At 48.4% G+C, this 26,127-nt stretch overlaps 1 protein-coding gene across 1 annotated transcript in view; it reads right to left on the bottom strand.

Annotated features, from left to right (window-relative positions):
* The window catches only part of Dnah10 (dynein axonemal heavy chain 10), a 204,718-nt gene that overhangs the window by 18,636 nt on the left and 159,955 nt on the right, over positions 1–26,127 (bottom strand). Inside the window, exons 57-67 of the mRNA XM_045133057.1 lie at positions 24,940–25,114; positions 13,087–13,268; positions 12,036–12,172; positions 10,370–10,587; positions 7,644–7,865; positions 7,310–7,457; positions 5,448–5,727; positions 4,736–4,965; positions 3,639–3,912; positions 1,291–1,395; positions 772–926 (exon numbers count right to left, since the gene is read on the bottom strand). Coding sequence (XP_044988992.1) covers positions 772–926; positions 1,291–1,395; positions 3,639–3,912; positions 4,736–4,965; positions 5,448–5,727; positions 7,310–7,457; positions 7,644–7,865; positions 10,370–10,587; positions 12,036–12,172; positions 13,087–13,268; positions 24,940–25,114 — 2,126 coding nt within the window. The remainder of the gene's footprint in view (positions 1–771; positions 927–1,290; positions 1,396–3,638; positions 3,913–4,735; positions 4,966–5,447; positions 5,728–7,309; positions 7,458–7,643; positions 7,866–10,369; positions 10,588–12,035; positions 12,173–13,086; positions 13,269–24,939; positions 25,115–26,127) is intronic.

Below are 26,127 nucleotides of genomic sequence, written 5' to 3'. Positions count from 1 at the left end.
CATTCTCTCTCTCTCTCTCTGCAAGTAAATAAAAATATTTTCTATAAAGCCACTGTAGGGGGCTGGAGAGAGATGGCTCAGCAGTTATGACACTTGCCTGAAGTCCAATGATCCAAGTTTGATTGCCTAGTACCACGTAAAGCCAGACGCACACTGTGGTGTATGCATCTGGAGTCAGTTTGCAGTGGCTGGAAGCCCTGTTGCACACATTTTCTCTGTCTGTCTCTCTTCTATTGCTCTTTGCTTACAAATAAATAAATAAATTTAAAATTATTTTTTAAAAAGCCACTGTAGATCAAAGAGAACCTAAAGATATGGGGAATTCAAGGCCACTTTTGCTCTGCAGTTGCCCTTATCTATACAAAAACTATAAACTCCTGTGCCTACCAGAGACATGGTGACCAGAAGACAGATGGTGAACAGAGGGATGGATGGGTAGATGGATTTGTGGGTGGGTGGATGATGGATGGATGGGCAGATGGGTGGGTTTATGGGTGCATGGATGGGCAGGCAGTGTGTAAATGGATGGATAGGTAGGTGGGTGGGTAGATGGGTGGATGGATGAATGGGTGGATGGGCAAGTGGATGGATGGAGGGTGGATGATTCTCCCACACAGCTAGCTGGGCTGGAGGATGGAGAATTCTGTTCAGGAGTGAGAGGCCATCAGTGCCTCTCTGAGTGGGTTCCCCAGGGAGTATCTCCTCATTGGCAAGGGGAGGCCTCAGGTTCAGTCTGGCACATTGGGAAGAGAAGAGAAAGCATATACTCACATCCTGCCAGAGTGGGAGATGGTGCTCAACATCATCAGGAAGCATCCCAAAGTCATTTGAAAACTGTTCTGATAAGAGAATGATGTCTTCCCAGCCCTGGTCAGGCAGCCAGGCACAGGGCTTCTTCCGTTTGCTTTTCTCCAGGGAGATGTTTCCTAGTCACAGGAAGAAAAAGGTCCTAGCCATGGGCCATCCACGCCAACATCTGCACAGCACTTGGGTGGCTCTTAGTTTGCCAAGGAGGGGACAAAGAAGAGGAGAACGCATGGGCTTGTCCTTTTCACCACCAGTGATCTCAACTGGGCAGCTTGGCATAACTACCAGCCTTAGCACCGCCCCTGGTGAAGGACCTCTGGGTCAACCCAGCAGGGCCTCTGAGGCCAGAATTATCACAGTGTTTGATAAGCACTGTCTTTGCAAGCCAGGTTTTGGGGGAGCTTGCTGGTGTGGCACTTGTCATGAATAGATGCCATGCACGTCCGCTGGCGCTGGGAAAATGAAAGCAGACAAAGTCATTACCTTTCAAAAAGAAGTCCAGCTCTTCCTGGGGGGCTCTCCCCTCGGCCTGCTCTATCTTGATGGTCATGTTGAAAGAGAAGAGGAGCTTGTGCCTCTCAAACAGCCCTGTGGGAAAACAGCAGACAGGAAGACCTGAAACACTGCATCTTCCAGGCTGAGTTTCTTAGGTACACCATGCTCATGTTCCAGGGAAATGATGTGAAACCCCCAGGGTGCTAAATGGCTGCACCTGGTCCTTATTGCACCCAAGGTCCATGGTGTTCAAGTGCAAAAGGGCCAGCACCTGGCGAGGTCACATTAACAGGAGACACATAAACAGCACAGAGCACCTTCTTGACAAAGCACTGGGGTTTGCTAGGACAGCAGAGTGGAGATGGGTGAGAAATGGAGTCTTCGGAGCATGAAGCTTACGAGGGTGTGCTGGCCCACTTATGAGGGTGTGCTGGCCCACTTACGAGGGTGGCTAGCCCACTTACAAGGGTGTGCTAGCTCACTTAGGAGGTTCACACTGAGTGTTTACTAACAAGAGAGAGCCCAGCAGGAAGCAACAGGTAACTGGGAACTGTGTGGCCACGTAAGCCACACCAGAGCTGGTCATGGCTGTTTTGGGATGCTCACATGCTTTTTGTATGTGTTTGAAATGGTCCAGAAAAAAAAAAAAAAGTTCTTCGAAAGCAATGCATTAGGGGGTAGAAGATAATATTCCCATTTTAGAAAACAGTTGGGTAATTCCTCAGAAAGTTAAAAGAAAAAAAAAGAGCAGATGACCCAGAAAATCACCTCTGAAGAATATATCTTTATCTGGAATCCAAAACATATATGTAGGCATATGTTCCGGTTGGGGGTGTAGCTGTGGTAGAGCACTTGGCTAGCTTGTGCCAGGCCCTGGTTTTATCCTCAGGGTCAAAATACACACACACAGGTACACATACATGCATATGCTTACACATATGCACACAGCTCACACATATATGCACATGCAAACAGCTCATACATATGCACATATGCATACACAAAAATTTAAACAAAAACTTGCACATTCACAGCAGTATTAATAGCTAAAAGGCAGAAATGAACCAAATGTCCATCCAGTGATGGGTGGATAACCAGGATGGGGTTCATCTTGACCATGGGGTGTGACTTAGCAATGAAAGGGCCAATGCTGATATGTGCTACAACACAGAAAACCCAAAATGCCAGTCATGAAAAATCACATGTTATTCCCTTTGTAGGACATGTCCAGAATAGGTAACCCTCAGTCAGGAAGATCTGTGGCTGCAGGGTTGGAGATAGGAACTGAGGGCTGCTGCTCATAGCTACCGGGTTTTATTTCTAGCTCAACCCAGCATAGGACTGTCCATCTTTCCCGGAGGGAATAGCAGAGCAAGAGTTACACCTCACTCCATGGGCTTTTGCCGGCAAGCACCTGTACCGCTGAGCCCTCTGTCCAGCCCCTCCTGGATGCTCTTTTTGAAAATAGTTGGTTATGTGCATGTATGTTCACGTGGAGGGGGGGCTATGTGTGTTCCATGTACGTGTGGAGTTCATAGAAGCTGTCTATGGAGGTCAGAGAGTTCCCTGTGCTCCACTTTCTTTCTTTTATTAGTGTTTTTGTTTGTCAGCCTTCTCAGGCTGACCTGGTATTTACTACGTAGTCTCAGAGTGGCCTCAAACTCATGATTTAAAGACATGTGCTGGGCTGGAGAAATGGCTTAGCAGTTAAGTGCTTGCCTGTGAAGCCTAAGGACCCCAGTTTGAGCCTCGATTCCCCAGGATCCATGTTAGCCATATGCACAAGGGGGCACATGCGTCTGGAGTTCATTTGCAGTGGCTGGAGGCCCTGGCATGCCCATTCTCACTCTCTCTCTCTCTCTCTCTGTCGCTCTCAAATAAATAAAAAATGAATTTTTAAAAAGTTGTTAAAAAAGATAAAGACGTGCCACCTCACCCAGCTTCATATTTTTTTTTCAAGGTATTGTTTCATTGTAACCCAGGCTGACTTGAAGCTCAGGGTAGTTCCAGGCCAGCCTCAAACTCACAACAAACCTACTGACTCCCGAGTGCATTTTTAAAAATCTATTCTTATTGTCAAATATGAGGGAGAAAACTATGCAGAGAGAAACAGACCAAAAGAGTGAATATGTGTGTGGTAGGGCTTCTTTCCACTGCAAATAAACTCCAGAATCATGTGAAAAATAAAAAAAGAGTTACACCTCACCACAGACACTATTTTAGAAGTATTTCTCTGCCCAGCAAATGGTCAACACTTAAGAAGGCCATCTAGGGAGTTTATGTATTCAAGGTCAAGTTTCCTCCACACCATGTCCTGCTCAGGGGAGGCAGCTCACCTGTGCAGCCATAGTTGTAGATGTTGAAGGTCAGAGTGTCCATAATGTTCCGGAGTCGCTTCATGAGGATGGAATCTGGCAGTGACTTCTTCAGAGACAGTGCAAAGACGTCCAGGAAGGCATTGAGTGAGTACTGGTACATGGAATTCACAAGCGCCATCTCAGACAGCACAAAGAAGAGGATGGCACCACGCCTGGCAGCTGGCCGGTACCCATCACGTAGCCTGTCGATGTCCAGGGCTGTTTTCTCTGCCAGCTTAAGCTTCTCTGACACCTGAGGAAAAGCACCTGTCACCCTGGAAGCAAGGAGGCTGATGACACAGCCTGGAAGTGCATGAGGCAGCAAAGAGACGATGGTGGGTGAGTGGGCAGCCATCAGGACTTCAGGGGACCGAGGGTGCCCACTCCCTTGACAGATGCAATAGGTTAAATACCCACACCAGAGTCTGGTAATACCAACTTGCAGCGTCTGCCTGGACACTAGGGCCCTCCCTGTCATCCCACATGCAACTCGCCCAAGACTCCAGGCAGGAGCATGGAGACTGACCCGACCAGGCCAAGTGTAACAGCCCCAAGAAACTGGGCTGGTTTGGAGCAAGCAAGTGACTTTCTGAATATTCCTAACAGAAATAGGGACAGGCTTTCACTTGTCCCCTTCAACTTGAACCCAAGGGCACTTATGACCAGACCCTTTAAAGGCTGCAAAGGGAGAAGCCGGCTAAGGCTGGATGGTATTCTAGGAGTCCTTGATCCAGCCCTGCCTGAAGCCATCCCTGCACATTTCTGTTTTCTAAACTGATGACTTCCCTTTTGTCGTGGAGTGGGCAGGGTTGGGTTTTTGATCACTCTGGATGCAAAGACACTGATGGGTCACCCCAGGTGACCTGGGAACACTGGCAGGACTCCCCTCCCCACATCACAGCATAAGAGAGATGCCCCTTTCTTGTGAGGCAAATCCTTAGTGAATCAAAGTTAGGAGCCCAGGTGGAGCCCCTCCCCAGCTGCTGCAGCCCTTGAGTGTGAATGAGACCACAGAGGAGACCGAGAGACTAGAGCTGGGGGTGGTGTGGCCCTGCTCACTGCCCAGCAGCCGGCACCTCCATGGCCTTGGACTTGGTCTCCTCCAGCGTGTGCACCAGCTCCACATTGTCCAGCATGTTCCCAGTAGAGGTGGCCAGCTCCCGCAACAAGGAGTCCTCCAGGTCCTTTAGCAGGTTCTTGTTCTCGCTTGTCTCCTGGATGAGGTGCTCCCGCTGCTCCTCCAGCTCATGTCTCTCATATGCCACCAGCACACTCAGCAGCTGGTCCTCCAGGCCCTTCAATGTGACTGAGGGGACAGGAGTGGCCCTCACCACCTGCACCAAGCCAACTGCTTGCTGCACAATCCTGTCACAATGCAAACGGGGGCAAGCTCAGGGCAAGGTGGAGTCAGCATGTTGGGAGCATGGAGACCACTTCCTGCCAGACTCTCCAGCCACCATGTGAGACTCAGCTGCTGTTGGGCTCGGTGAGTATGGAGAGGTGCAACAGAAATGAAGCCCTGGGCTCCCACACAGAGGCCCAAGCCAAAGGAACCTGTTTAAACTGCCGTGAGGTAAAGCTAGAAACTGTAAGAAATTTCCAGGTCCTGGAGAAGCCCATCAAGAGGCAGGGGAAATTCAAAATGCCCTCTTCTACCCGAAGAAGCTACGGAAGAAAGACTCCCCAACCAGCCCCAGACTCTGTGACCCTCATCAGGCCCAGGGCCCCAGGCACTAGAAGCCTCATTCTCATGGTGGTAGCCCAAGAAGCATAGGAGTCTTTTCTTACCAGTGTAGTTGATGACCATGGCCTTTCCGAACACTGATGGGGAGTATCGGGGGTTGGCCAGCTTGGTGTTGAGATACAGCCGGAAATTGGAATCATAGTCAACTTCCTTGTCCCCCAGAATGATGAACTGCCGGCCTTGCGAAAACTTGATATTTTTTTCCAGGACATTGTCAATCACAGGGTCTATGTATTCATCCACATCGTGGAATAGGAAAGGGGTCCCATACTTTATGGACATCTCTAGCTGCTTGAGGAAGTCAGGGTCATTGAAGGATGCAACCTGGAAGACAGGGGTAGGCACTGGAAGGCAGCATTTCTAACGGAGCCCCAGCAGAGTGAGAGAATGCATGTCGGGAAGTTGAGAGCCAGAGGCAATGAGAAGGAATGAGTGGGAAGCAAGGGCCAGAAGACTAAGGAAAAGGGAAAACTGAAAACCACCAACTTGTTCATTAGTTCAGCAAATAGTGACAGTCACAAGTATCTAACACTGTGCATTACCCAGAGAAACAAGAACACATATGTGCACACATATGTTCACAGCAGCAATGTTCATCATAGCCAGAAGTGGAAACCACCCAGATGTTCACAACCAACAACGTGGTCAGCAAAATGCAGTATATCCACACAGTGGGATGTTATGCAGCTATAAAAAGAAATGGCCAGGCGTGGTGGTGCACACCTTTAATCCCAGCACTTGGGAGTCAGAGGTAGGAGGATCACTGTGAGTTCAAGGCCGGCCTGAGACTACATAGCAAATTCCAGGTCAGCTTGGACTAGAGTGAGACCCTATCTCGAAAAGCAAGCAACCAAAAAGGAATGGGGCGCCAACGCCTACTAAACTAGATGCTGAGTGAAAGAAACTAGTCGCAAAGGCCATATATATGGCCGTGTCCATAGGAGATATGCATAGTAGGCCAGTCCATGGAGAAAGAAAGTACATGTGATAGCTGGGGGAGGCAAGAATAGCAGGATTTGGTCGAAGCAACACTAAGGAAAACTGCATTTCTTTTGGTGATGAAAACATTCTAAACTGGGGGCTGGAGAGATGGCTTAGTGGTTAAGGCGTTTGCCTGCAAAGCCAAACGATCCCAGTTTAACTCCCCAGGACCCACATAAGCCAGATGCACAAGGGGGCGCATGCATCTGGAGTTCATTTGCAGTGGCTAGAGGCCATGGTGCACTCATATTCTCTCTTTCTCTCTCTCTCTCTGCCTCTTTCTCTCTCTCAAATAAATAAATAAAATATATTAAAAATAAAAAAGAAGGGCTGGAGAGATGGCTTAGCAGTTAAGCACTTGCGTGTGAAGCCAAAGGACCCCGTTTCGAGGCTCAATTCCCCAGGACCCACGTTAGCCAGATGCACAAGGGGGCGCACGCATCTGGAGTTCGTTTGCAGTGGCTGGAAGCCCTGGCTTGTCCATTCTCTCTCTCTCTCTCTATCTGCCTCTTTTTCTATCTGTTGCTCTCAAATAAATAAATAAAAAGAAGAAAATATTCTAAACTGACTCTGTTCATCGTTACCCAATGCTGTAAGTATACTAGAAGTCAATGACATGGTGACATAGTAAGTGAATTATGTTTCAATTAAGCAATTATCTCACCCTCCCTCCCTTCTCCTATCCTGGCTCAAAACAAGACAACCCCCCCACCCCTGCCGCACAATGGAACATCCCAGGCCACTAGGGCCTGTGCTGAGCAGAAGGAAGCAAGGCCAAAAGGGCATGCTCCTGGCCTTGTAGGGGCTCCCATCCTCCAGAAGGCACCTGGGGCCACGGACACCAGGGTGGAGACAAGGGTTTTCTAGGAGAAGGCATGGTCTGCCCCAGGGCAGCATGGTGGTCCTGGGCACAAGCTGGCAGTACCCGCAGATTGTTCTTCTCTTCCTTCCTCTTGATCCAGCTGAGGGCCTGCTGCTGGGGGTCGATGCACAGGGGAAAGCGGCTGGCTCGGGTGGTGAGGATACCATTCTGCACGGAGAGTTCATCTGGGGGTAGTCCCTGTGAACCCCACCTGTGAGGGACAGCCACAGGTAAACAGCCATGGGTAACAGGACCAGCCTTCCAGAGCAATCTGTTCCAGGCTTTTTCACCCTCCTTGGCAATGTGAAGTCAAGTTAGATGTAGCCTTGCCTATGTCTCCCAGCCACTGGCTCCTCCACCAAGTGACACCCACACAGACCCCAACCTAAGACCTCACCTGCTGATCTCAACATCATCCGTGAGCAGGTTCTCTAGCCGGAAGGGCTGGCTCAGGGGGATCTCCCGGTCTAGGATGTCATTCTGCCACACCACATTGACCATCTCGTTACGGAACTCCCAAGTGAAGGCACCCTCATAGCTCAGGAAGGCTGAGCAGAGCAAGCAGTCCCCCAGCAGCTTCACTCGCCGGTGCATCAGCTCATCCAGGTCATTCAGCCACCTGCGCAGGGACAGGGACGCAACAGTCATCAACAGGAATGTGCTCTGGATGCCTCTGGTTGTCTTGAAGCACATGGTGTACTGGGGTGGCCTATAGTTTCCCTAGAGGTCAGGAATGAGCATGGCACTAACAGTACCAAGAGATCACTGCACATGTGCATGTGTGAAGCTATGGTACTGTACTCTATGTGTACAGATGTTTTGTTTCAGCTTAGGAAAGTGTTTATTAGAATGAGAGAGTGGGGAAGAGATAGATGGCTTAAGACCAGAAAAACAGATGTGTTATGCACAGGTCATAAGCACTACTAGGAGTATATTTCTTACTTCCTTGTTGCTGGGACAAAATGCCTGACCATAAATCACTTAAGGTTTATTTTTATTTGGCTTACAGTTTCAAGAGGCTGTATTCCATGATGGAGGGGCAGGCATGGCAGCAGGAGCAGAGGACCAGCTCATCACACTGCAGCCATAGTCAAGAAGCAGAGGAAGGGGCTGGAGAGATTGCTCAGTGGTTAAGGCACTTGCCTGCAAAGCCTAAGGACCCAGGTTTGATTCCCAGGACCCATGTAAGCCAGATGCACAAGGTGGCACATGCATCTGGAGTTCATTTGTAGTGGCTGGAAGCCTTGGCATGCCCATTCTCTCTTTCTCCATTCCTTCTCTTTTTCTCTCTTTCTGTCTCAAATAAATAAAATAAAATATTTTAAAAAAGAAGCAGAGGAGGAACAAGAAGTGGGTGGGGCAAGCTTGGCCTGCCCCCCAGTGGCCCAGTTCCTTCTGCAGGTTCTGCCTATTAACCCAAAGAGCACCACCAGCTGGGAACAACTACTCAAACACTTGAGCCTCTGGGGACATCTCACATTCAAACCCTAACAAGGGAGGTGCTGGTGAGGAGATCCAGCACCTTGCACAGCCAAAGCAAGTACTCTGCCTCTGAGCCACAGCCCAGCCCTCATCAGCACACCTGAGTACCAGGTGAGGTGGTGCACGCCTTTAATCCCAGCACTTGGCAGGCAGAGGTGGGAAGACTGGTGTAAGTTAGAGGCCAGCCTAGGACTAGAGAGTGAGTACCAGGTCAGCCTGGGCTAGAGTGAGACCCTACCTTGAAAAACAAATAAATAAATAAACAGACAAACAAACACTCCTGATTATGTTCAGTGTCTTGAAAAAGAGCTGTATTTCAAAAAAGACACATAACTGACAAGGACACTATAGTACTTGACCATCAAAGGGACATTAAATACAAGTAAAGGAACATTCTAGAGAACCAACTCAACAAATTGCTAATGGAGCTAACCAGGAGGAAAGATCTATTTAAGATGTTCATCCTGGGGCTGCAGAAATGTCTTAGTGGTTAAAGCACTTGCATGCAAAGCCACAGAACCCAGGTTCAACTCCCCAGGACCCATATAAACCAGATGCACTAGGTGGTGCATGTGTCTGGAGTTCCTATGCAGTGACTGGAGGCCATGGCATGCCTACTCTTTATCTGCCTTTCTCTCTCAAATAAATAAATAGAAAATAAAATAAAATAAAAGATGTACTTTTTGTAATTTTCCAACCTAGAGCAGCCAGCATTGTAGAAGACTATTCAGTGCCAGGGCTCAGCAGAACTTGACCTCTAGCAGGAGGGGCGATAAACACTAACGATACTCCTCTGTCTCAAAGCTACTCACCAAGTAGTAGCCGTCTGCTTTCAGCACTTAACCAGTGATATTCCATTCCATGACAGAATTCTAGCCAAGGCAACAAAAGCAGTGTCTCCTTTTGGCCTCTTCTGGCAAATGCCCAGAACTTTCTAAATTTGGAAATGTTGGACACCTTCTTGCATTTGCTCTTACCACAGAGAGGCCAGATTAGAAATGCATAGCTATGACCCCTAAGTATCAAAGACTCACCACGGAGCTGAAGAGATGGCTTAGCAGTTAAGGTACTTGCTTACAAAACCCAAGGACCCAGGTTTGATTACCTAATACCCACATAAGCTAGATGCACAAGGTGGTGGGTACATGCATCTGGAATTTATCTACAATGGCTAGAAGCCCTGGTGTGCCCATTCTCTCTCTTTTCTCTAATAAATAAATAAATATTTTTTTTAAAAAAGAATCACCATGGGCCAAATAAGCCATTGGGCCTTTAGAAATCACTTTTGCAGTGAGGGAGAGGGAGCTCTTCCATCTCCAGAACAACCCAGGAGCCATCACCCCAGGCCTAGGAACCTGCTAGACACTCCTGGCTCCTCCCCTCCTCCAACACTAAATTGCCTCCTTTCCCCCTTGATATTACTAATAATGACACATGATCCAAGGACCAACTGTCTAAAAAATGGTTACCAGCCACCTTGACCATGACCATCAAAACTTAGCTTGCCACGTGGTTTTCAAATAAAAGTGCAATATAGAAGAAATAATCTATGTGGTGAGAAATTTTGCCAGTGGTGCCCATTGGTAAGCTACGAAGGCCTCACATGGCACCCTGTATTGAGGGCACAGTACCCAGGCTGACCTGATATTTTCTGAGCCTAGGCCTGAGATGAGTTTGTCAGCAGCAATCAGCCGTCTCTCCATGATCTCAGCCTCTTCCTGCAACTTCTGCTTCTCCAGGATGGCTGCCTCGTACTTGGCCCCCAGAGCCTCCAGTTCTTGCTGGATTGCTGCCAACTCATTCTGGATTTTTTCAAGTTCCCGTTTGGTTAAGTAGAAGTTCCGCTCCAGCCTGGCTACCTATGTGAAGATAGTTGGTAGAACCATGGGCAAAGGACCCATGGTGAGCAGAGATGGAATGGGCTCAGTCTTGGGCATATGTCTTCACTGTGGTCTCCCTGCACTGGGGGACCACTGTATGCATAGTGAGGCACATAGCTTCTTTTCTAAGCTACTCTTGGCTCTAAACACTCTATCCCATAGACAAAAGACATCCTGGCCCTCATTTCTCACAGTGCTGAGGTCACAGAAAGATGAATGAGGGTTCCAAGTCAAAAACTCAAGGAAGATGCTGGGCGTGGAGGCACATGCCTTTAATCCCAGCACTTGGGAGGCAGAGGTAGGAGGATCGCTGTGAGTTCAAGGCCACCCTGAGACTACATAGTGAATTCCAGGTCAGCCTTGACTAAAGTGAAACCCTACCTCAAAAAAAAAAAAAAAAAAAAAAAAAAAAAAATCAAGGAAGGGCTGGGTAGATGGCTTAGCAGTTAAGGCGCTTGCCTAAAAAGCCAAAGAACCTTGGTTCTATTCCCCAGGATCCACGTAAGCCAGATGCACAAGGTGACACATGTGTCTGGGGTTCATTTACAGTGGCTGGAGGCCCTGGCACGCCCAATCACTCTCTCCATCTCTCTCTCTCTTTCTTTTTTTTTTTTTTTTTATAAATTTTTTATTTATTTATTTGAGAGCGACAGACACAGAGAGAAAGACAGATAGAGGGAGAGAGAGGATGGGCGCGCCAGGGCTTCCAGCCTCTGCAAACGAACTCCAGACGCGTGCGCCCCCTTGTGCACCTGGCTAACGTGGGACCTGGGGAACCGAGCTTCAAACCGGGGTCCTTAGGCTTCACAGGCAAGCGCTTAACCGCTAAGCCATCTCTCCAGCCCTCTCTCTCTCTTTCTACCCCCACCTCTCAAATAAATAAATAAATAGTTTAAAAAAACAAACCTCAAGAGAACCCTTTGAAGACAATGCCAGTCTTACTAGGGGTTTGAAGTGTTTGAGTGCTGAATTGGAAATATGTTGAAACAGGCTCAAAATGATGAAATTAACTTTATGATACCCCTCCTTCCCCCCGCCCCACCGTGTTACTTGCACAGTTGTTGCCTTTGGGGCTGACCTTGCTCACAGCCTTTCCAGGTGGGAGCGACTGGAATCCAGTAGGCACAGACCACACATGGTGACACACCCTACAGTGCACAGGGCAGCCCAGCAAAGGGAACCAGCTTGGCTCTAAACGTCAGCACAACTGTAGCCCTAGAGACCCGTTTTAAATACCATCTATCCTATGCTGTTTTGCACAACATTTGAAAATCTTTCAGGTCTCAGCTATTCACATGCTGGGTGAATGGGAGCTGTATTTCAAGGTTATTAAGTCTTTGTATGGTATCAAGTCAGAATCTGCCAGAACTTTCCATCACAGCTATGGACGCTTCAAAGCTGGCTCTTGCTTTGGGGCCTTGGCTCACCTTTTCTCTTTTGGGCTTGATTTCTCTGAACACATCGCAGTAGCCCATGACGGCCTCAACAAACTTGAGCATGCCCAGCCCTGCCTTGCTCACAGCTTCCATTTCCTCAATTGTGGTATTAAGCGTCTTCAGGAGGCCTGGAGGTCAAGACACAGTGCTACTGACACCTTCAGAGATGAGGAGATAAAGCTGGAAGCACCCAGGTCCTGCTCCTTGGTGGCCCTGGGGCAGAATCCAAAGGGCTGGGGAGCAGGGCAGTGTGGACATTGACTATGGGTGTGAGGAAAAAGCTACTGTCACCTGGGACTTCCCAGGACATCCTATGAACCCAGGTACCTCCATGTGACACCCACAACTGTGGGGGGACCAGTGTATAAAGGGGAACTCCCAACTGGTAACAGGGGGCCTCAAACAACAGCTGACTAGGATTTGGAGGCCACCTCCCCCTGCCCCCAGCAGTAATACCATGTAGTTGAAATCTATCCAATCAGTATGTGGATAGAAGGCAACTCAGGGGATTTCATATTGCTGTGTTCAGGTGAATGTAAGGTACTATAAAAGAGAACAGTGCTGAAGTGCTTCTAACGGCTGTGACAGTGTGACCTTTGCTATTAGCAAAGACATTATCCAGTATGACTGAGCCCTGGGTGGCACCAGGGGTCAGATCAGAGTATTCCAGCCACAGACACAGGGCCAGATGCATGCAGCATCCCTCCCCTTGCCTGGTCCTTAGAGGCCTACCAAGGCCTGACATTAAGCAAAGGCATCATGAGAAAATCCATGCTTGGTGTTCCCATATGGTGGCTGAAACATTGAGAGGGCAAGCCAGGCCGGGTTTCAACAAGACAGGGAGAGCCAGAGCTCCTGCTGAGCCGGTGGTGCGGCCTCCACCCACTGCCAGTGACCCGGTGTCAAAGAGGGACTTCCTCCAGGTCAGCATGCACGCTCCCTCCACAGGGCTGTGCTGACACCATGTGACCACAAGGGGAGGCCCCTGCGACAAGCCCACCCTTGCTCCAGCCCTGTCTCTCTCTACCAGGTCCACACTCACTTTTGATGTTCTTCACTTGACTCTGGGAAATGGAATCAAAGTCGATTTCCATGAGGGACCGCAGGAAGTTGGGGTCGGACATCATGCCCTTGGCGGTTTTCCAGTTGAGCTCCTTGTAGCCTTTCATGATGAGGATGCACTCACAGACCGTCTGCACCTGCTTCGGGGGCTTCGCAAATGACCTGGAGGACACCGGCCGCAATATGGGTCAGAGCAGGTGAGGCAGCAATGGCCTTAACTCCTGCCCCAGGGAAGATGGGCCAGCCAAAAGGCATTCCTTCGTTGGACATGCCTGACAGGAAGGAACATGGCTCCAGGGAGGGACAGCCCCTGAGGCCGGAGGCTGTTCACCTGCTAGCACAACTAGGAGCCAGCCAGGAGTCAGAATTATCGGGGAGGGGGTCATTAAAACGCCAACCCAGAATGCCTGGTGGTTGCTCCACACTTTCCTCCCTGGGGAAAGGCAGGAAGCTCAGAGACTCAGGAAGTCAACAAGTCTGGGGAAAATGTTGCAAGACCCTGCCCTGAAGATATATAAAGGAGAGAGAGCTGATTCGGAAGAGGCTCTCCCACCAGGAGGGCTGCCGGCAGGTGGTGCAGCGAGCGAGCTCCAGAGATGTAGCTTCCACAAGTCACCATCTATGCTGAGGTGGGCTTTTGGGTGATGCGGCTGCCTTTGAGTCACAGGTGTTCCTATAAGCACCCCTTCACCCTGCCCTGTAAGTAAGTAACCCAGTAAGTTCATTGGTTTTTGGTGCTTCGGTCTGTCGCCTGTGCTCTAGCTGGGAGAATAGATGTGTGTTCACATCACCCCAGAGAAAGTCTCCTTGACACAGGTGTGTGTGGGGGGCTGAGAATCTACCTTCTATTCACACCTGATTCCTTGGACTCTAGATGGTGGCTGCTGGCATTATCATCATGGCTGTCCTCATTTCCCCGTCTACTAGGTGACAAAACAGGCTGAGCTCTAGATGAGGTCAAGCAGCCTGGGAGGACTGGGGTTCTGGTGCCCTGGTGTCTTTCAGGCCACTGTTCCTTAGTTGTTTCTATGGCTTCAGTGAGACAAGACTGTCACTCTACTGCAGCTGTAGACGTCCAGTGCTCTTGGCTTCCCAGGTACTGGTTTTCCAAAAGGGACGGGAGATAGAAGAGCTTGTGGGTGCAATGCCCCACGTGAACTGTACCCATCGCTGCGCAGCTTGAAGAAGGCATGTGGTCTCTATACAAAGCTGCCGAGGGAGACTGGAGTGTGAAGAGGATGCAGGAAAGGAGAAAAAATGAAGGACGGGAAGTGAGCAGGTGACAGAGGGCCTGGAAGGGGACAAGGAGGACAGCGGGACAGAGGAAAAGGACAGAGAGACAGAAAGCCAGAAACAGGGGAGACAGGGGACAAGCAGACCCTAGTGCACCTGGAGCCATCTGCACTGGACTAAGCTGAATCCCAGCTCTGGAGCCAGCAGCTGTCCAGCAGGCTGGAGAGCAAAGAGGACATCCAGAACTGAGGCCAGGAGAGCCAGTGCCACCCCAGCCTGAAGCTCAGGGATCTTGGTAATGTCTCTTAAATCACCAGGGAAAGGCTTGGCTTTGTGGGTGTTTCTCACTCATGAGAGGCAGCAACGCTGGAAATGCCTGTTTCCTTCAATGGGGAAGGCTGGCACAAGCCCGCTTCTCTGAAGCACCAGGGCAGAAAGGGGCAGCGGGACAGTCTGCACACAGACAGGAGGAGGCTGGCCTGGCAGGGTCCTGAGCCTTGGGCAGTTAAGACCAGCCAGGGATCACAGTTTTCCAGTCTATAAAGTGGGGACATGGAGTCAGAAGCTTCTAGCTCCAAAGCCCATGAGTCCTAGAAAGTGAAGTACCCTATTGCCCTCTTACAAGAAGACCTGCCCTAGGACCTCACCTACCCTCAACTCTCTAGACTGCTGTGTAACTGGGGTGACCTTCAAGTCAGAAATGGAGATGGTGAACTCCCCACCTCTCAGTCCCTACCCAAATGCCTACTGTTCCCACTTGTCCCTTGATCAATACTTCTGTCAGCCTTGGAAGACCCCCCAGAGCCTCCCCAGTGGTCAGGCCAGAGCAGCAGGGTGAGTCCCCTCCCAGCCAGGCCTGTGACACCCTGCTTGCAGGAGGAGTAGTCTGTGATACCTTGCCCTGCAGGGAAGCCTTGCCCTAACTGACTCCCCAACTGGGCTCGGGAATGGGGAGCTGAGTCCACAGTGAGCACAGGGTAAAGGAAAGGAAGAAAAGCAACGACACAGGCAGCCACAAAGGGAGCCTTCTGCCCCTTCAGGGGACACACCCACTTCTAATCTTCCTCACGCCTCACCTTCCAAACTGACATTTAGTGATTCCCACATAGCAGACCAAGCATCAGAGGCAAGAATTTTAGGAAAGGAGGGCTGGAAGGGCGGCTTAGAGGTTAAGGCATTTGCCTGCAAAGCCAAAGGACCCAGGTTTGATTCGCCAGGACCCACATTAGCCAGATGCACAAGGGGCACGTGCGTCTGAAGATTGTTTGCAGAACTAGAGGCCCTGGCATGCCCATTCTCTCATTCTCTCTCCCTCTTTCCCTGTCAAATAAATAAACAAAAATAAAATAATTTTTGAAAGATGTGGAGAGCTGCAATGTGCCGCGCCCTAAAGATGGCGTCGGCTTCCGCCTTCCGCTAGCCTGATAGCGAGCGCTCTCTGGGATAAACAAGTCCTTATTTGGCTGAGGCTGCTTAACTAATTCTGCTTCCTTAATCGTGGACCTATCTGCATGGGCCACGTGGCTCACTAGGGTTGGCCAGCGCAGGACTACTTAGCTTGTGGGTCGGCTCTCCCCGGGGTCAGAAGATGGTTCAAGGTTCCTGAATAAACTGCTTAAAGAAGAGCTCTCAGGTCGTGTCATTCTTGCTGGTCGAGGTGGTCGCGACAAGTGGTGGCCTGTACGGGGAACCTCTCTCTCGAAGGAGGCTCAGAATTTTTTGCAGTTAGGGCAGCACTGGTAAGTTCCCTAAGGTAAGGTGACAATAAAGATCGCGGGGAAGCGACAACTTGTGCTCTACTCTGTAGATAAAAAGAGAGCGAAGAAGAGTTCGCGGTGATAGCGAACCGAAAGTAAGGTCACTGCAGACCAGTGAGCAGAGTTAAAGGTAAAAGTAACTGGGCACTTCTCATTCACACCCAATTTTTTTGGCTCTTCAGGAGCTGCTTTTGTCAAAGAATTTAAAAGTTAAGAAAAGTACCCTAGAGAGATTTTTGAATGAGTGCGATACTGTCGCCCCCTGGTTTGCGATGTCGGGTAACCTAACGGTCGCGTGCTGGGATAAGTTAGGGAGGGATCTGGACTTGGCTTGGGATCAGGGAACTTTAAAGGCAGGAGTTAGACCAATCTGGAAGCTGATTAGACGCTGTCTTGAGGACCAGAGGTACTGCAGAGCATTGGAGGAAGGACAAGCAGCTTTAGAAATGTTAAAGGAAGAAAGATCAGAGAAGTCAGGAGAAAGGGAAACAACAGACACGGATTGCTCTAATACAGATGAGGAGCTGCAAGCTTTGGTAGAGAGGATGGAAAAACATTCTTTGAAGGATAAGAAGAAGGAAAAGAAAAGTCAGGGCCCGATAGTACGGCGGGACAGCTGAACAAGATCCCTTCTGCTCGGCCATTGTACGATGAGTCGGGCAACCCAGCTCCCTGGGGAGGTTCAGGACGTTCCTTTTGCCCGGAAGTGTGGTGAGCTGTAAGATCAGAGCTACAGCTTGCTTGTCCAGTTTTTCAAGATGCTCAGGGTAACCGCTATGAGGAGCCTCTTGATTTTAAGGTCATCAAGGCCCTAGCTGAGTCAGTCAGAACATATGGCATAACTGCTGCATTCACCATAGCCCAAGTAGAGTCATTGAACAGGCACTGCATGACCCCAAATGATTGGGGTGGACTAGCCCGAGCCTGCTTGAGTCCAGGACAATATTTAGATTGGAGAGCCTTTACAATTGAATTTGCTACAGAGCAGGCTGCTGTCAATGCTAGGGATGGAAATTCCGTCTGGGACAGAGATATGTTGCTAGGACAGGGAAGGTTTGCCAACCAGCAGACAGGATATCCTGTACAGGTTTATGGACAGGTCAATCAGATTGCCATTAAGGCATGGAAATCCTTGCCGAACAAAGGAGAAGTCAGTGGTAATCTTACTAAGATTTTACAAGGACCCATGGAGCCATTCTCTGACTTTGTGGCGAGAATGGTAGAAGTGGCAGGAAGGATTTTGGGGGATCCTGATGCTGCTATGCCCCTTATAAAACAGTTAGTTTATGAGCAATGTACAAAAACATGTAGAGCTGCTATTACCCCATATAAGAGCAAGGGACTGGAGGCTTGGATGAAAGTTTGTAGAGAACTAGGAGGACCCCTGACAAATGCTGGTCTTGCAGCGGCTGTGGTACAGCTGTCTCAAAGCAAGAGAGGAGGTTCAAAGGCTTGCTTTAGATGTGGCAAGATGGGACACCTTAAAAGGCAATGCCCTGAGAGGGAAAATACACCAAATACAGAAAACAGCCTACGCCCCAGGCAGCCTGGGCTATGTCCGAAATGTAAAAAGGGGAACCACTGGGCTAGTGAATGCCGATCTGTGAAGGATATTAATGGGCAACTTCTTAGTCCAGGTTATGGTGGAGCCCGTCCAAAAAATGGACAGCGGGGCCCACACCACCAGGGCCCGCAAATATATGGGGCAGTAGAGAGTCAGAACAACAACCAGGAAATGGAGAGATGGCCCACCCTCCGTCATCCGAGAGAGCCACTGCGGGCTCAGCAGGATTGGACCTCTGTGCCACCATCAGACTCGTATTAACTCCTCGCATGGGGGTCCAGGTGGTGGATACTGATTTTAAAGGACCCCTAGCACCGGGTACAGTTGGTTTGCTGCTAGGAAGATCATCGTCAGCCCTACGAGGCCTGATAGTTCATCCAGGCATGATTGATCCAGATTTTACCGGTGTAGTTAAGATCATGGTGTCTTCCCCTGGAGTGATTGTGGCCATTTCCCCCGGAGATCGTATAGCCCAGTTACTCATTTTACCCAGCCTTCATGAAAGATTTACCGCTAATTTACGAGAGAGAGGAGATAAAGGATTTGGGTCCACAGGGAATGATTTAACATTTTTATCCCTAGATCTTGAGCAGAGACCTACATTAAAATTAAGGGTTGAAAGCAAAGAAATTCTTGGGCTTCTGGATACCGGGGCAGATAAAAGTATTATTTCAAAAAGAGACTGGCCATCCAATTGGCCAATACAGGCTTCTTCTCAAGCTCTTCAAGGCCTAGGTTATGCAAAAACTCCAGATATGAGTGCAAGACAGTTAAAATGGCAAGATCAGGAAGGACATTCTGGGGTCATGCAACCATATGTGCTAGAACTTCCTATTTCCCTTTGGGGAAGAGACCTATTAAAAGACATGGGTTTTAAGTTAAGTAATGAATACTCAGAAATTTCCCAAAAGATTATGCAGGATATGGGGTACCATCCAGGGTATGGGATAAGGAAGTACCTGCAAGGACGTGAAAGTCCAATTACCACTCAAAGAGAAGCCCCAGGCAAGGTCTGGGTTTTTTCATAGGGGCCGCTGAGGAAGGGATTCCCATCACTTGGAAGACAGAGGGGCCAGTGTGGGTTCCTCAGTGGCCACTCTCCTCTGAAAAATTAAGTGCTGCTAAGGAATTAATTAATTTTAAAACATATAAAACCTTCAGTGTCACCATGGAATACACCCATATTTGTGATTAAAAAGAAATCTGGTAAATGGCGTTTGCTGCATGATTTGAGAGCTATTAATCAGCAAATGCAGATTATGGGCCCAGTACAACGAGGGTTGCCGTTGTTATCATCATTGCCGGCTTTCTGGCCTATAATCGTTATTGATATTAAAGATTGTTTTTTCTCCATTCCTCTGTGTCAACAAGATAGTGAAAGGTTTACATTTACCGTGCCATCCTGCAATCATGAAGAACCAGATCAAAGATATGAATGGATTGTTTTACCACAGGGCATGGCTAATAGTCCTACCATGTGTCAATTGTATGTAGGTTCCACCATCCAACCTTTAAGGCAGGAGTTTCCCGCAATTAAATGTGTCCATTATATGGATGACATTTTGCTTGCTGCAAAAGATGAAAAGGTTTTAGATAATGCATATATAAAATTAATCGAATTGTTAAAGAAGAAAGGCCTATATATTGCTCCTGAGAAGGTACAAAAGGATGAGGTTGTGAATTACTTAGGAGCCAAAATTAATAAAAATCAAATAGTCCCACAAAAGGTTGATTTGAGAAAAGATAATTTAAAAACCTTAAATGATTTTCAAAAATTATTGGGAGACATTAATTGGGTCTGAAGTTATTTAAAGTTGCCAAATTATGAATTAAGGCCGCTTTATAATATATTGGTGGGCGATTCGGCACTGGATTCCCCTAGACAATTAACAGAAGAAGCTAGACAAGCCTTACAGAAGGTTGAAGAAAGATTACAAAGTGCCTTTTTACAAAGATGGCAAGAAGGTAAGCCCATTACATTATGTATATTTTCCACCTATAGTCAACCTACAGGTTTATTATGGCAGGATGGACCATTATTATGGATATATCCAAAAGTTTCCCCAGTTAAATCCATAGAAAATTATCCCACTGCGGTTGCTGCTCTAGCTTTAAACGGTATACAACAATGTTTGCAGTTTTTTGGAGTTGCTCCTGCCATGATTATAGTGCCCTATTCTAGTCATCAAATTAAGATCTTATGTGGCACTGTAGATGATTGGGCAATTTTACACTGTAGTTTTGATGGAGTGATAGATAATCATTATCCAAAACATCCTTTATTATCATTTTTCAAGGAACATCCTGTAATCTTTCCTAAAATCACCTCCATATCTCCCCTTAAGGGAGCACCAAATGTATTTACTGATGGTTCAAAGACAGGTTGTGGGGCTTATATGGTAGAGAAGCAGGAACCTGTGTTATGCCAGTTTCAACCAGGCTCTCCTCAAATTGTGGAATTGAAAATCATGTTAGAAGTGTTTAAAAATTGTCAATTTGCATTTAATTTGATTTCAGAAAGTAATATTAGTCAAATAAGCCCATGTGTGATGCTTTATAATCAGTCTGCTGCCTGGATGGAAGCCCCTTGGAGCCCAGGCCAATTTTCAGTCAATGCCTCCTGGATTAGTGGTCGATGGCCTCGGAGTTATGGAGATGACATGGATGTTTCCCCTCAGCCTAGGTGGGCTCCCTTTTGTCATGGTGCTATTGGGAGCGATGGCTGGTCTCCTGGTGCTGGCCTTCTTGGTGGGCCTGTGGTGTCTATGCAAGATGAGGGTCACACAGCAAAGGAATGCAGCTATGCTTATTCAGGCCTTTACAGCCATTGAGGCAGGACAGTCCCCTTACGCATGGCTTGCTGTCATGAAGAGCTAGAATACTCAGCACGTTCAGGTTGCGAGGCAAAGCGCTGCACTCTAGGTATGCCGCCTGCAGTTAGCAGCCTAGAGGAGAGCATGTCTGAGAGAAAGAGGGTTAGTACCGTCCTTTCCCCATAATATCCATCCTTACTCCTGCCTCTGGAAAAATCGGTACTGGATTTCACTACAGAGCTCAGACCTCTACTCTCACCTGTTTCATTTAAAACAAAAAAGGGGGAACTGTGGTGAGCTGCTATGTGCTGCGCCCTAAAGATGGCGTCGGCTTCCGCCTTCCGCTAGCCTGATAGAGAGCGCTGTCTGGGATAAACAAGTCCTTATTTGGCTGAGGCTGCTTAACTAATTCTGCTTCCTTAATCGTGGACCTATCTGCATGGGCCACGTGGCTCACTAGGGTTGGCTAGCGCAGGACTACTTAGCTTGTGGGTCAGCTCTCCCCGGGGTCAGAAGATTGTCCAAGGTTCCTGAATAAACTGCTTAAAGAAGAGCTCTCGGATCACGTCATTCTTGCTGGTCGAGGTGGTCGCGACAGAAAGAATTTTAGGGAAAGAAAAAGTTATGAAATTGTCCAGATGTAAATGCTAACCCATCACACCTAGTATTTATATGACCTAAGGAAAGTCAGATTGAAGCTGGGGAGATGGCTCAGTGGTTAACAGTGCTTGCCTGCAAAGCCTGCTGGTCCAGGTGCAATTTCCAAGCCACCCATATGAGCCAGACACAAAAAGTGGCATGAGAGTCTGTTTGCAGTGGCAAGTGACCCTGGAGCCTACACACATGCATACACAATGCAAATAAAACTTTTTATAAAAAGAAAGCCAAATTGTAACCACATATGGAAAAAAATCAGACCCAAGCTTACGTGAAATCCAGGAAAAAGATCTCACAATGATGAAATTAAAATTTGAAAACCTGGCCAGGCATGGTGACGTATGCCTTGAATCCCAGCACTCAGGAGGCAGCCTGAGACCAGCCTTGAACCATAAAGTGAGTTCTAGGTCAGCCTGGGCTAAAAGTGAGACCCTACCTCAAAAAAAAATTAATTAAAAACCCATAAAAGAGCCAGGCATGGTGGTACGTGCCTTTAATCCCAGCACTCGGGAGGCAGAGGTAGAAGGATTGCTGTGAGTTCAAGGCCACCCTGAGACTACATAGTGAATTCCAGGTCAGCCTGGGCTAGAGGGAGATCCTACTACAAAACAAAACAAACAAACAAAAATATAAAAAGGGGCTGGAGAGATAGCTTACCGGTTAAGGTGCTTGCCTGCAAAGCTTAAGAACTCATGTCTGAATCTCCAGGTCCCACATAAGTCATATGCACAGTGACACAATGTTGCACATGTGATCAAGGAGGCATACACATCTGGAGTTCATTCACAGTGGCTGAAGGCCCTGGTGTGCCCATTCTCTCTCTCTCAAAATAAATTTTAAAAAACCATAAAAGTGCAGGAATAAACACTGTACCCCATTTAAAATATGATATAGTATCTAAAATCTACAATATAAAATAATGCCAAAATCTGCCACATAAATAAAGATATACACACAGCAAAACTAAACACACAAAGTCACTGACAAAGTCAAATGGCTGATTCAAATTGGGGAAATATCTGCAACTTACTCTCACTTACATAAAAAGTCCCTGAATGGCTGGGGACATAGCTCATTGGTAGAGAGAGAACGAGCATATGTCTAGCAGGCTTGTACCAGGCCCTGGGGTTCAATGCCCAACACCACAAAGCAGTAGCAAGAGTAATAAAAGTACAGAAAAGGAATCCATGTGACTCTTATGCACATTTTTTCATAACAGAAAAAGGCCACCTGTAATGAATGGAATGCAAATTCAGATTACACATACCACTTTTCATCTATACCTGAACAGAGCCAGATATTTGATGGTGCCCTCTACTGGTGATGCTATGAACAAAAACAGGTTCTGACTTTGGATGAGCTGGGAATATAAACTGGTTCCAAACTCCAGAGAGGAGACAAGGCCATAGCTGTGAGCATTACAAATGTCCACACCCCGGGACCAGGTGATTGTGTGGTCAGGAATATATTCTATGGGCATGGCCACACATGCAGTCAAGTGTAGCCAGGTTTGCCACATTGCCTGTAAAGATAAGACTGAAGGCAAGATAAGATACAGATTATCACATAACAGATGTGAATGTTAATCACTGCTTGACTATGTTTATAAAGTTGTTTAACTATTTAAAAAAAGATACAGATTATCTCAGCACTTGGGAGGCAGAGACAAGATCACTGTGAGTTCAAGACCAGCCTGGAACTATATAGTGAATTCTAGGTGAACCTGGGCTACAGTGAGATCCTACCTCAAACAAACAAACAAAAGATACAGAATTAGGGGCCGCTGAACAAATTGTGGCACAGCCGTAGTGAGAATGCAATGCGGCTGGTTTTAAATATCAGGATGCTCATCCTGTATCAGCACACAGAAGACCTGCAAAATATGCTGCTGCCCAGAAGAGAGGCAGGAAGATGCACAGAGGATGTATGGGTCTCCCTGGCTCTCCAAACCCTCAGATTCCAGCCAGAAATAAAGAGATTCCTTGACCATCCATTCAAACTCTCAGGTTCAAGCCATGTGTGGCAGCTTACATCTGTGATTCTAGCATTTGGGAAGCCCAGGCAGGAATACTGCAAGTTTGGGCTAGCCTAGACTACATGGTGAGTATCAGGCCAGTCTGGGTTACAGAATGAGACTCTTTCTTAACAAACAAACATTCTTTCCAGCTGGATGTGTGAGGTGTGAACCCCAGTGGTTGTCTGCTGGAAGCCAGGAGGCATACTCACAGCCAATGTAATGTTGGGATAACAAGCTAATCTTTTATGGCGCTGGGCACAGCCCAGCCTGTTCTGAGAACTCTTCATATTTATTAAACACAAGACCCTCACAACCACCCTGGCATGTAGAGTATAACTCTCATCAACCACACTCTACAAGGGAGAAAATTCAAGCCCAGAGAGGCTAAATGACTTGCTGAAGAGCACACATCAGGTAAGAGGCAGAGCACACATTCACATACACTCCTGTTCCAGTAATGATTCTACATTATTCCTTTCATATGATGGGCCGCTTTTAGCTTTCTCAAGGCTAGGCTGAGCACTTGTCCATGATGCCTAACTGCAGGGGACACCTCAAGGGTGTCCATGTGACCCTGTGGCTGTTCCCTCCACCACAGGTTGGAGGAGGACTGACTTCCCTTTCCTCCAAGAAGACCCCCTTCCAAAATGCTTCATAGTTCTTTGCTATCCCAGGTTGGATGCAGTTTATGTGGGAGCGGTGCCACACCATACACCTGATGGTGGCATGCTTTCCTAGAGGAAGTATGTTGACTGTCTCTCCTACCACAAACAAGACTTGTCCTGGCCCTCAGCCTGACCCCCCCCCCAACAAACAGCACTGACATTTTATAATAGTGCTTAGTAACAAGGGCTGCCTATCCAGGGCCCTCCAAGGCAGGACCCAGCCCCTCATCCTGGAGGGACTGAATTTTGCATCAAAATCACACAGCTTCCTGGAACAAGAACACAAGGAAAGGAGTGTAGCAGCACACACCTGAAATCCCAGCCCTTGAGGATGAGACAGGACCACAGGACCGCAGTGAGTGTCAGGCCAGCCTGTCTCAAAAGCAAACAAAAGAACACAAGCGCCAGCCCCTGACAAGAACTGGGTTTGGCCATTGTCTACCTAGCAGAAGACAAGGTGGACAGTCAACTGCCAACCAGGACTTGTGACTGGGCTTTCCCTGCTGTGAAGCCGTCCATAGAGCCAGGACATTGCGAGTCTGTCTGGATGTAACATGGGATAAGGGGCCCAAGGAGAGGGTGAGCTCCTAGCCCATAGCACTCCTGTGGGTCCAGGCAGCCTGGGAGATGAAGGTGGCAGCCAGGACCACACTTCCGTGGCCTCCCATTAGCTGCTGAACCACAAACAAAGCCCAGTGCCTTGGGAAGCCAAGGCCATACAGGGAGACATGTTCTTCCTTATAGCAAATGATCAACTAAACACCTGGGGCCACGGGAGTGACCACTGCAAAGCTCAGTGGACTAAACACAGATTTGGGTCTTGCCCAGTGCCCATAGCTTTCAGCATGGTGGTGGCTGGGTATGGAAGCCCTGCACTGCTTAGAGCAAACACTGGCATCACGTCTTCTGCAGAGGACCCTTTGCACACCTTCACCCTCCCTCACAGCACCCCTGGAGCCCCAGCTCCCTGGGTGAGCTGGCCTGGATTCCAGGACAGCAGACCCTCTCCCTGACAGGAGTCATGTGTGCAAGTGAGGGCTGAGCACACAGCCAGCCCTTGGTGAACTCCACTATGCTGGTGGGGAGCAAGGGTGAGGCGGGGTCTGCCTGGGGATGCCTTAGACTACCTGATCTCAGTCACGTCTGACTTGTCCAGCTTCTGCAGCTCCAACTTGGCGGCCTCTAGGATGGGCATGACCTCAGCCAGGGCCGTCTCGGCCTCGGCCTTCTCCACCGCAATGACTTTGTTCTGTTCCTCTATTTCCATGGCCTTCTCCTCTGCCAACTTCTTCTTCTCCTCCGCTGGGGGAGGAAAGGGCTAGTGAGCCCACAAAAGGCTGTGGACCTGCAGGAGGCTACCAACTGTAAACCTCAAAGCCAGTCTTGGCCATGGGGAGAGGTCCAGGAAACTCTGGAAAATGTGGTGGCCTTAAGTGTTGCAAGGGGAACGGTGTGTGGCATTTCCAACACCAGGTGACTGCTCTGGCTGTGACCTTCCTCTACTGGCCTGCTCGTGTCCCACCCATTCTATCCTGTGGCCACTCCACTCAGCCCCACCCCTGTCTGGCCACTGTTGGCTGAGGAGTTTGGGGCTGCCTCTGGCTTTCTGGCTCAATGACATGGATATCTATCTATCTATCTATCTATCTATCTATCTATCTATCATTCTATCTATCTTTTATCAATCTATCTGTGTGTGTGTTGTTCTCTGCCTATATTCCTCTTTCTGTCTTCCTTTCCTCTCTCCCCCCACCACCTCCCTCTCTCTTCCCGTTCTGCTTCTTTATTCCCTTTTTCTCATGCTCATTCAAGCCCCAACCTACCTGACAGCCACCAAATTTTGGAAGTTCTGTCCATATATTATGCTTCATCTCTTTGCCTGGTGACACTAATCATAGCCTGACATTTCATTTTGTCACCGGCATGTGCACTGTCTGATGACCCTGGGCTCAGGAGCATTTCCTGAGGCCCAACAGTAACACTAAGTCGGGCTCCCAGGACTGCACCAGAGTAAACCCCACACTCATGTGTACTGGACCCTCAGAAGACCATGCTATTTAGAAATCATGTTATTAGCTAAGACGGGGTCACACAGACTAATGGTGACCAAGTCCAGTGACTTGCCCTTGCAAGAAGATGATGCCTCACATCATATTCACATATCCAGTTACCCCAATATTGCCCATAATTACAAATACTGTGTGTCAAAAATGCTAAAAAATGGGCTAGGGATATGGCTTAGCAGTTAAAAGCACTTGCTTGCAAAGCCTGACAGCCTGGGTTCAATTCCTCAGTACCCACATGAAGCCAGATGC

Source organism: Jaculus jaculus, chromosome 13 (assembly GCF_020740685.1).
Source record: "Jaculus jaculus isolate mJacJac1 chromosome 13, mJacJac1.mat.Y.cur, whole genome shotgun sequence".
Lineage (NCBI taxonomy): Eukaryota > Metazoa > Chordata > Mammalia > Rodentia > Dipodidae > Jaculus > Jaculus jaculus.
This window is presented reverse-complemented; position numbering and strand designations above follow the sequence as displayed.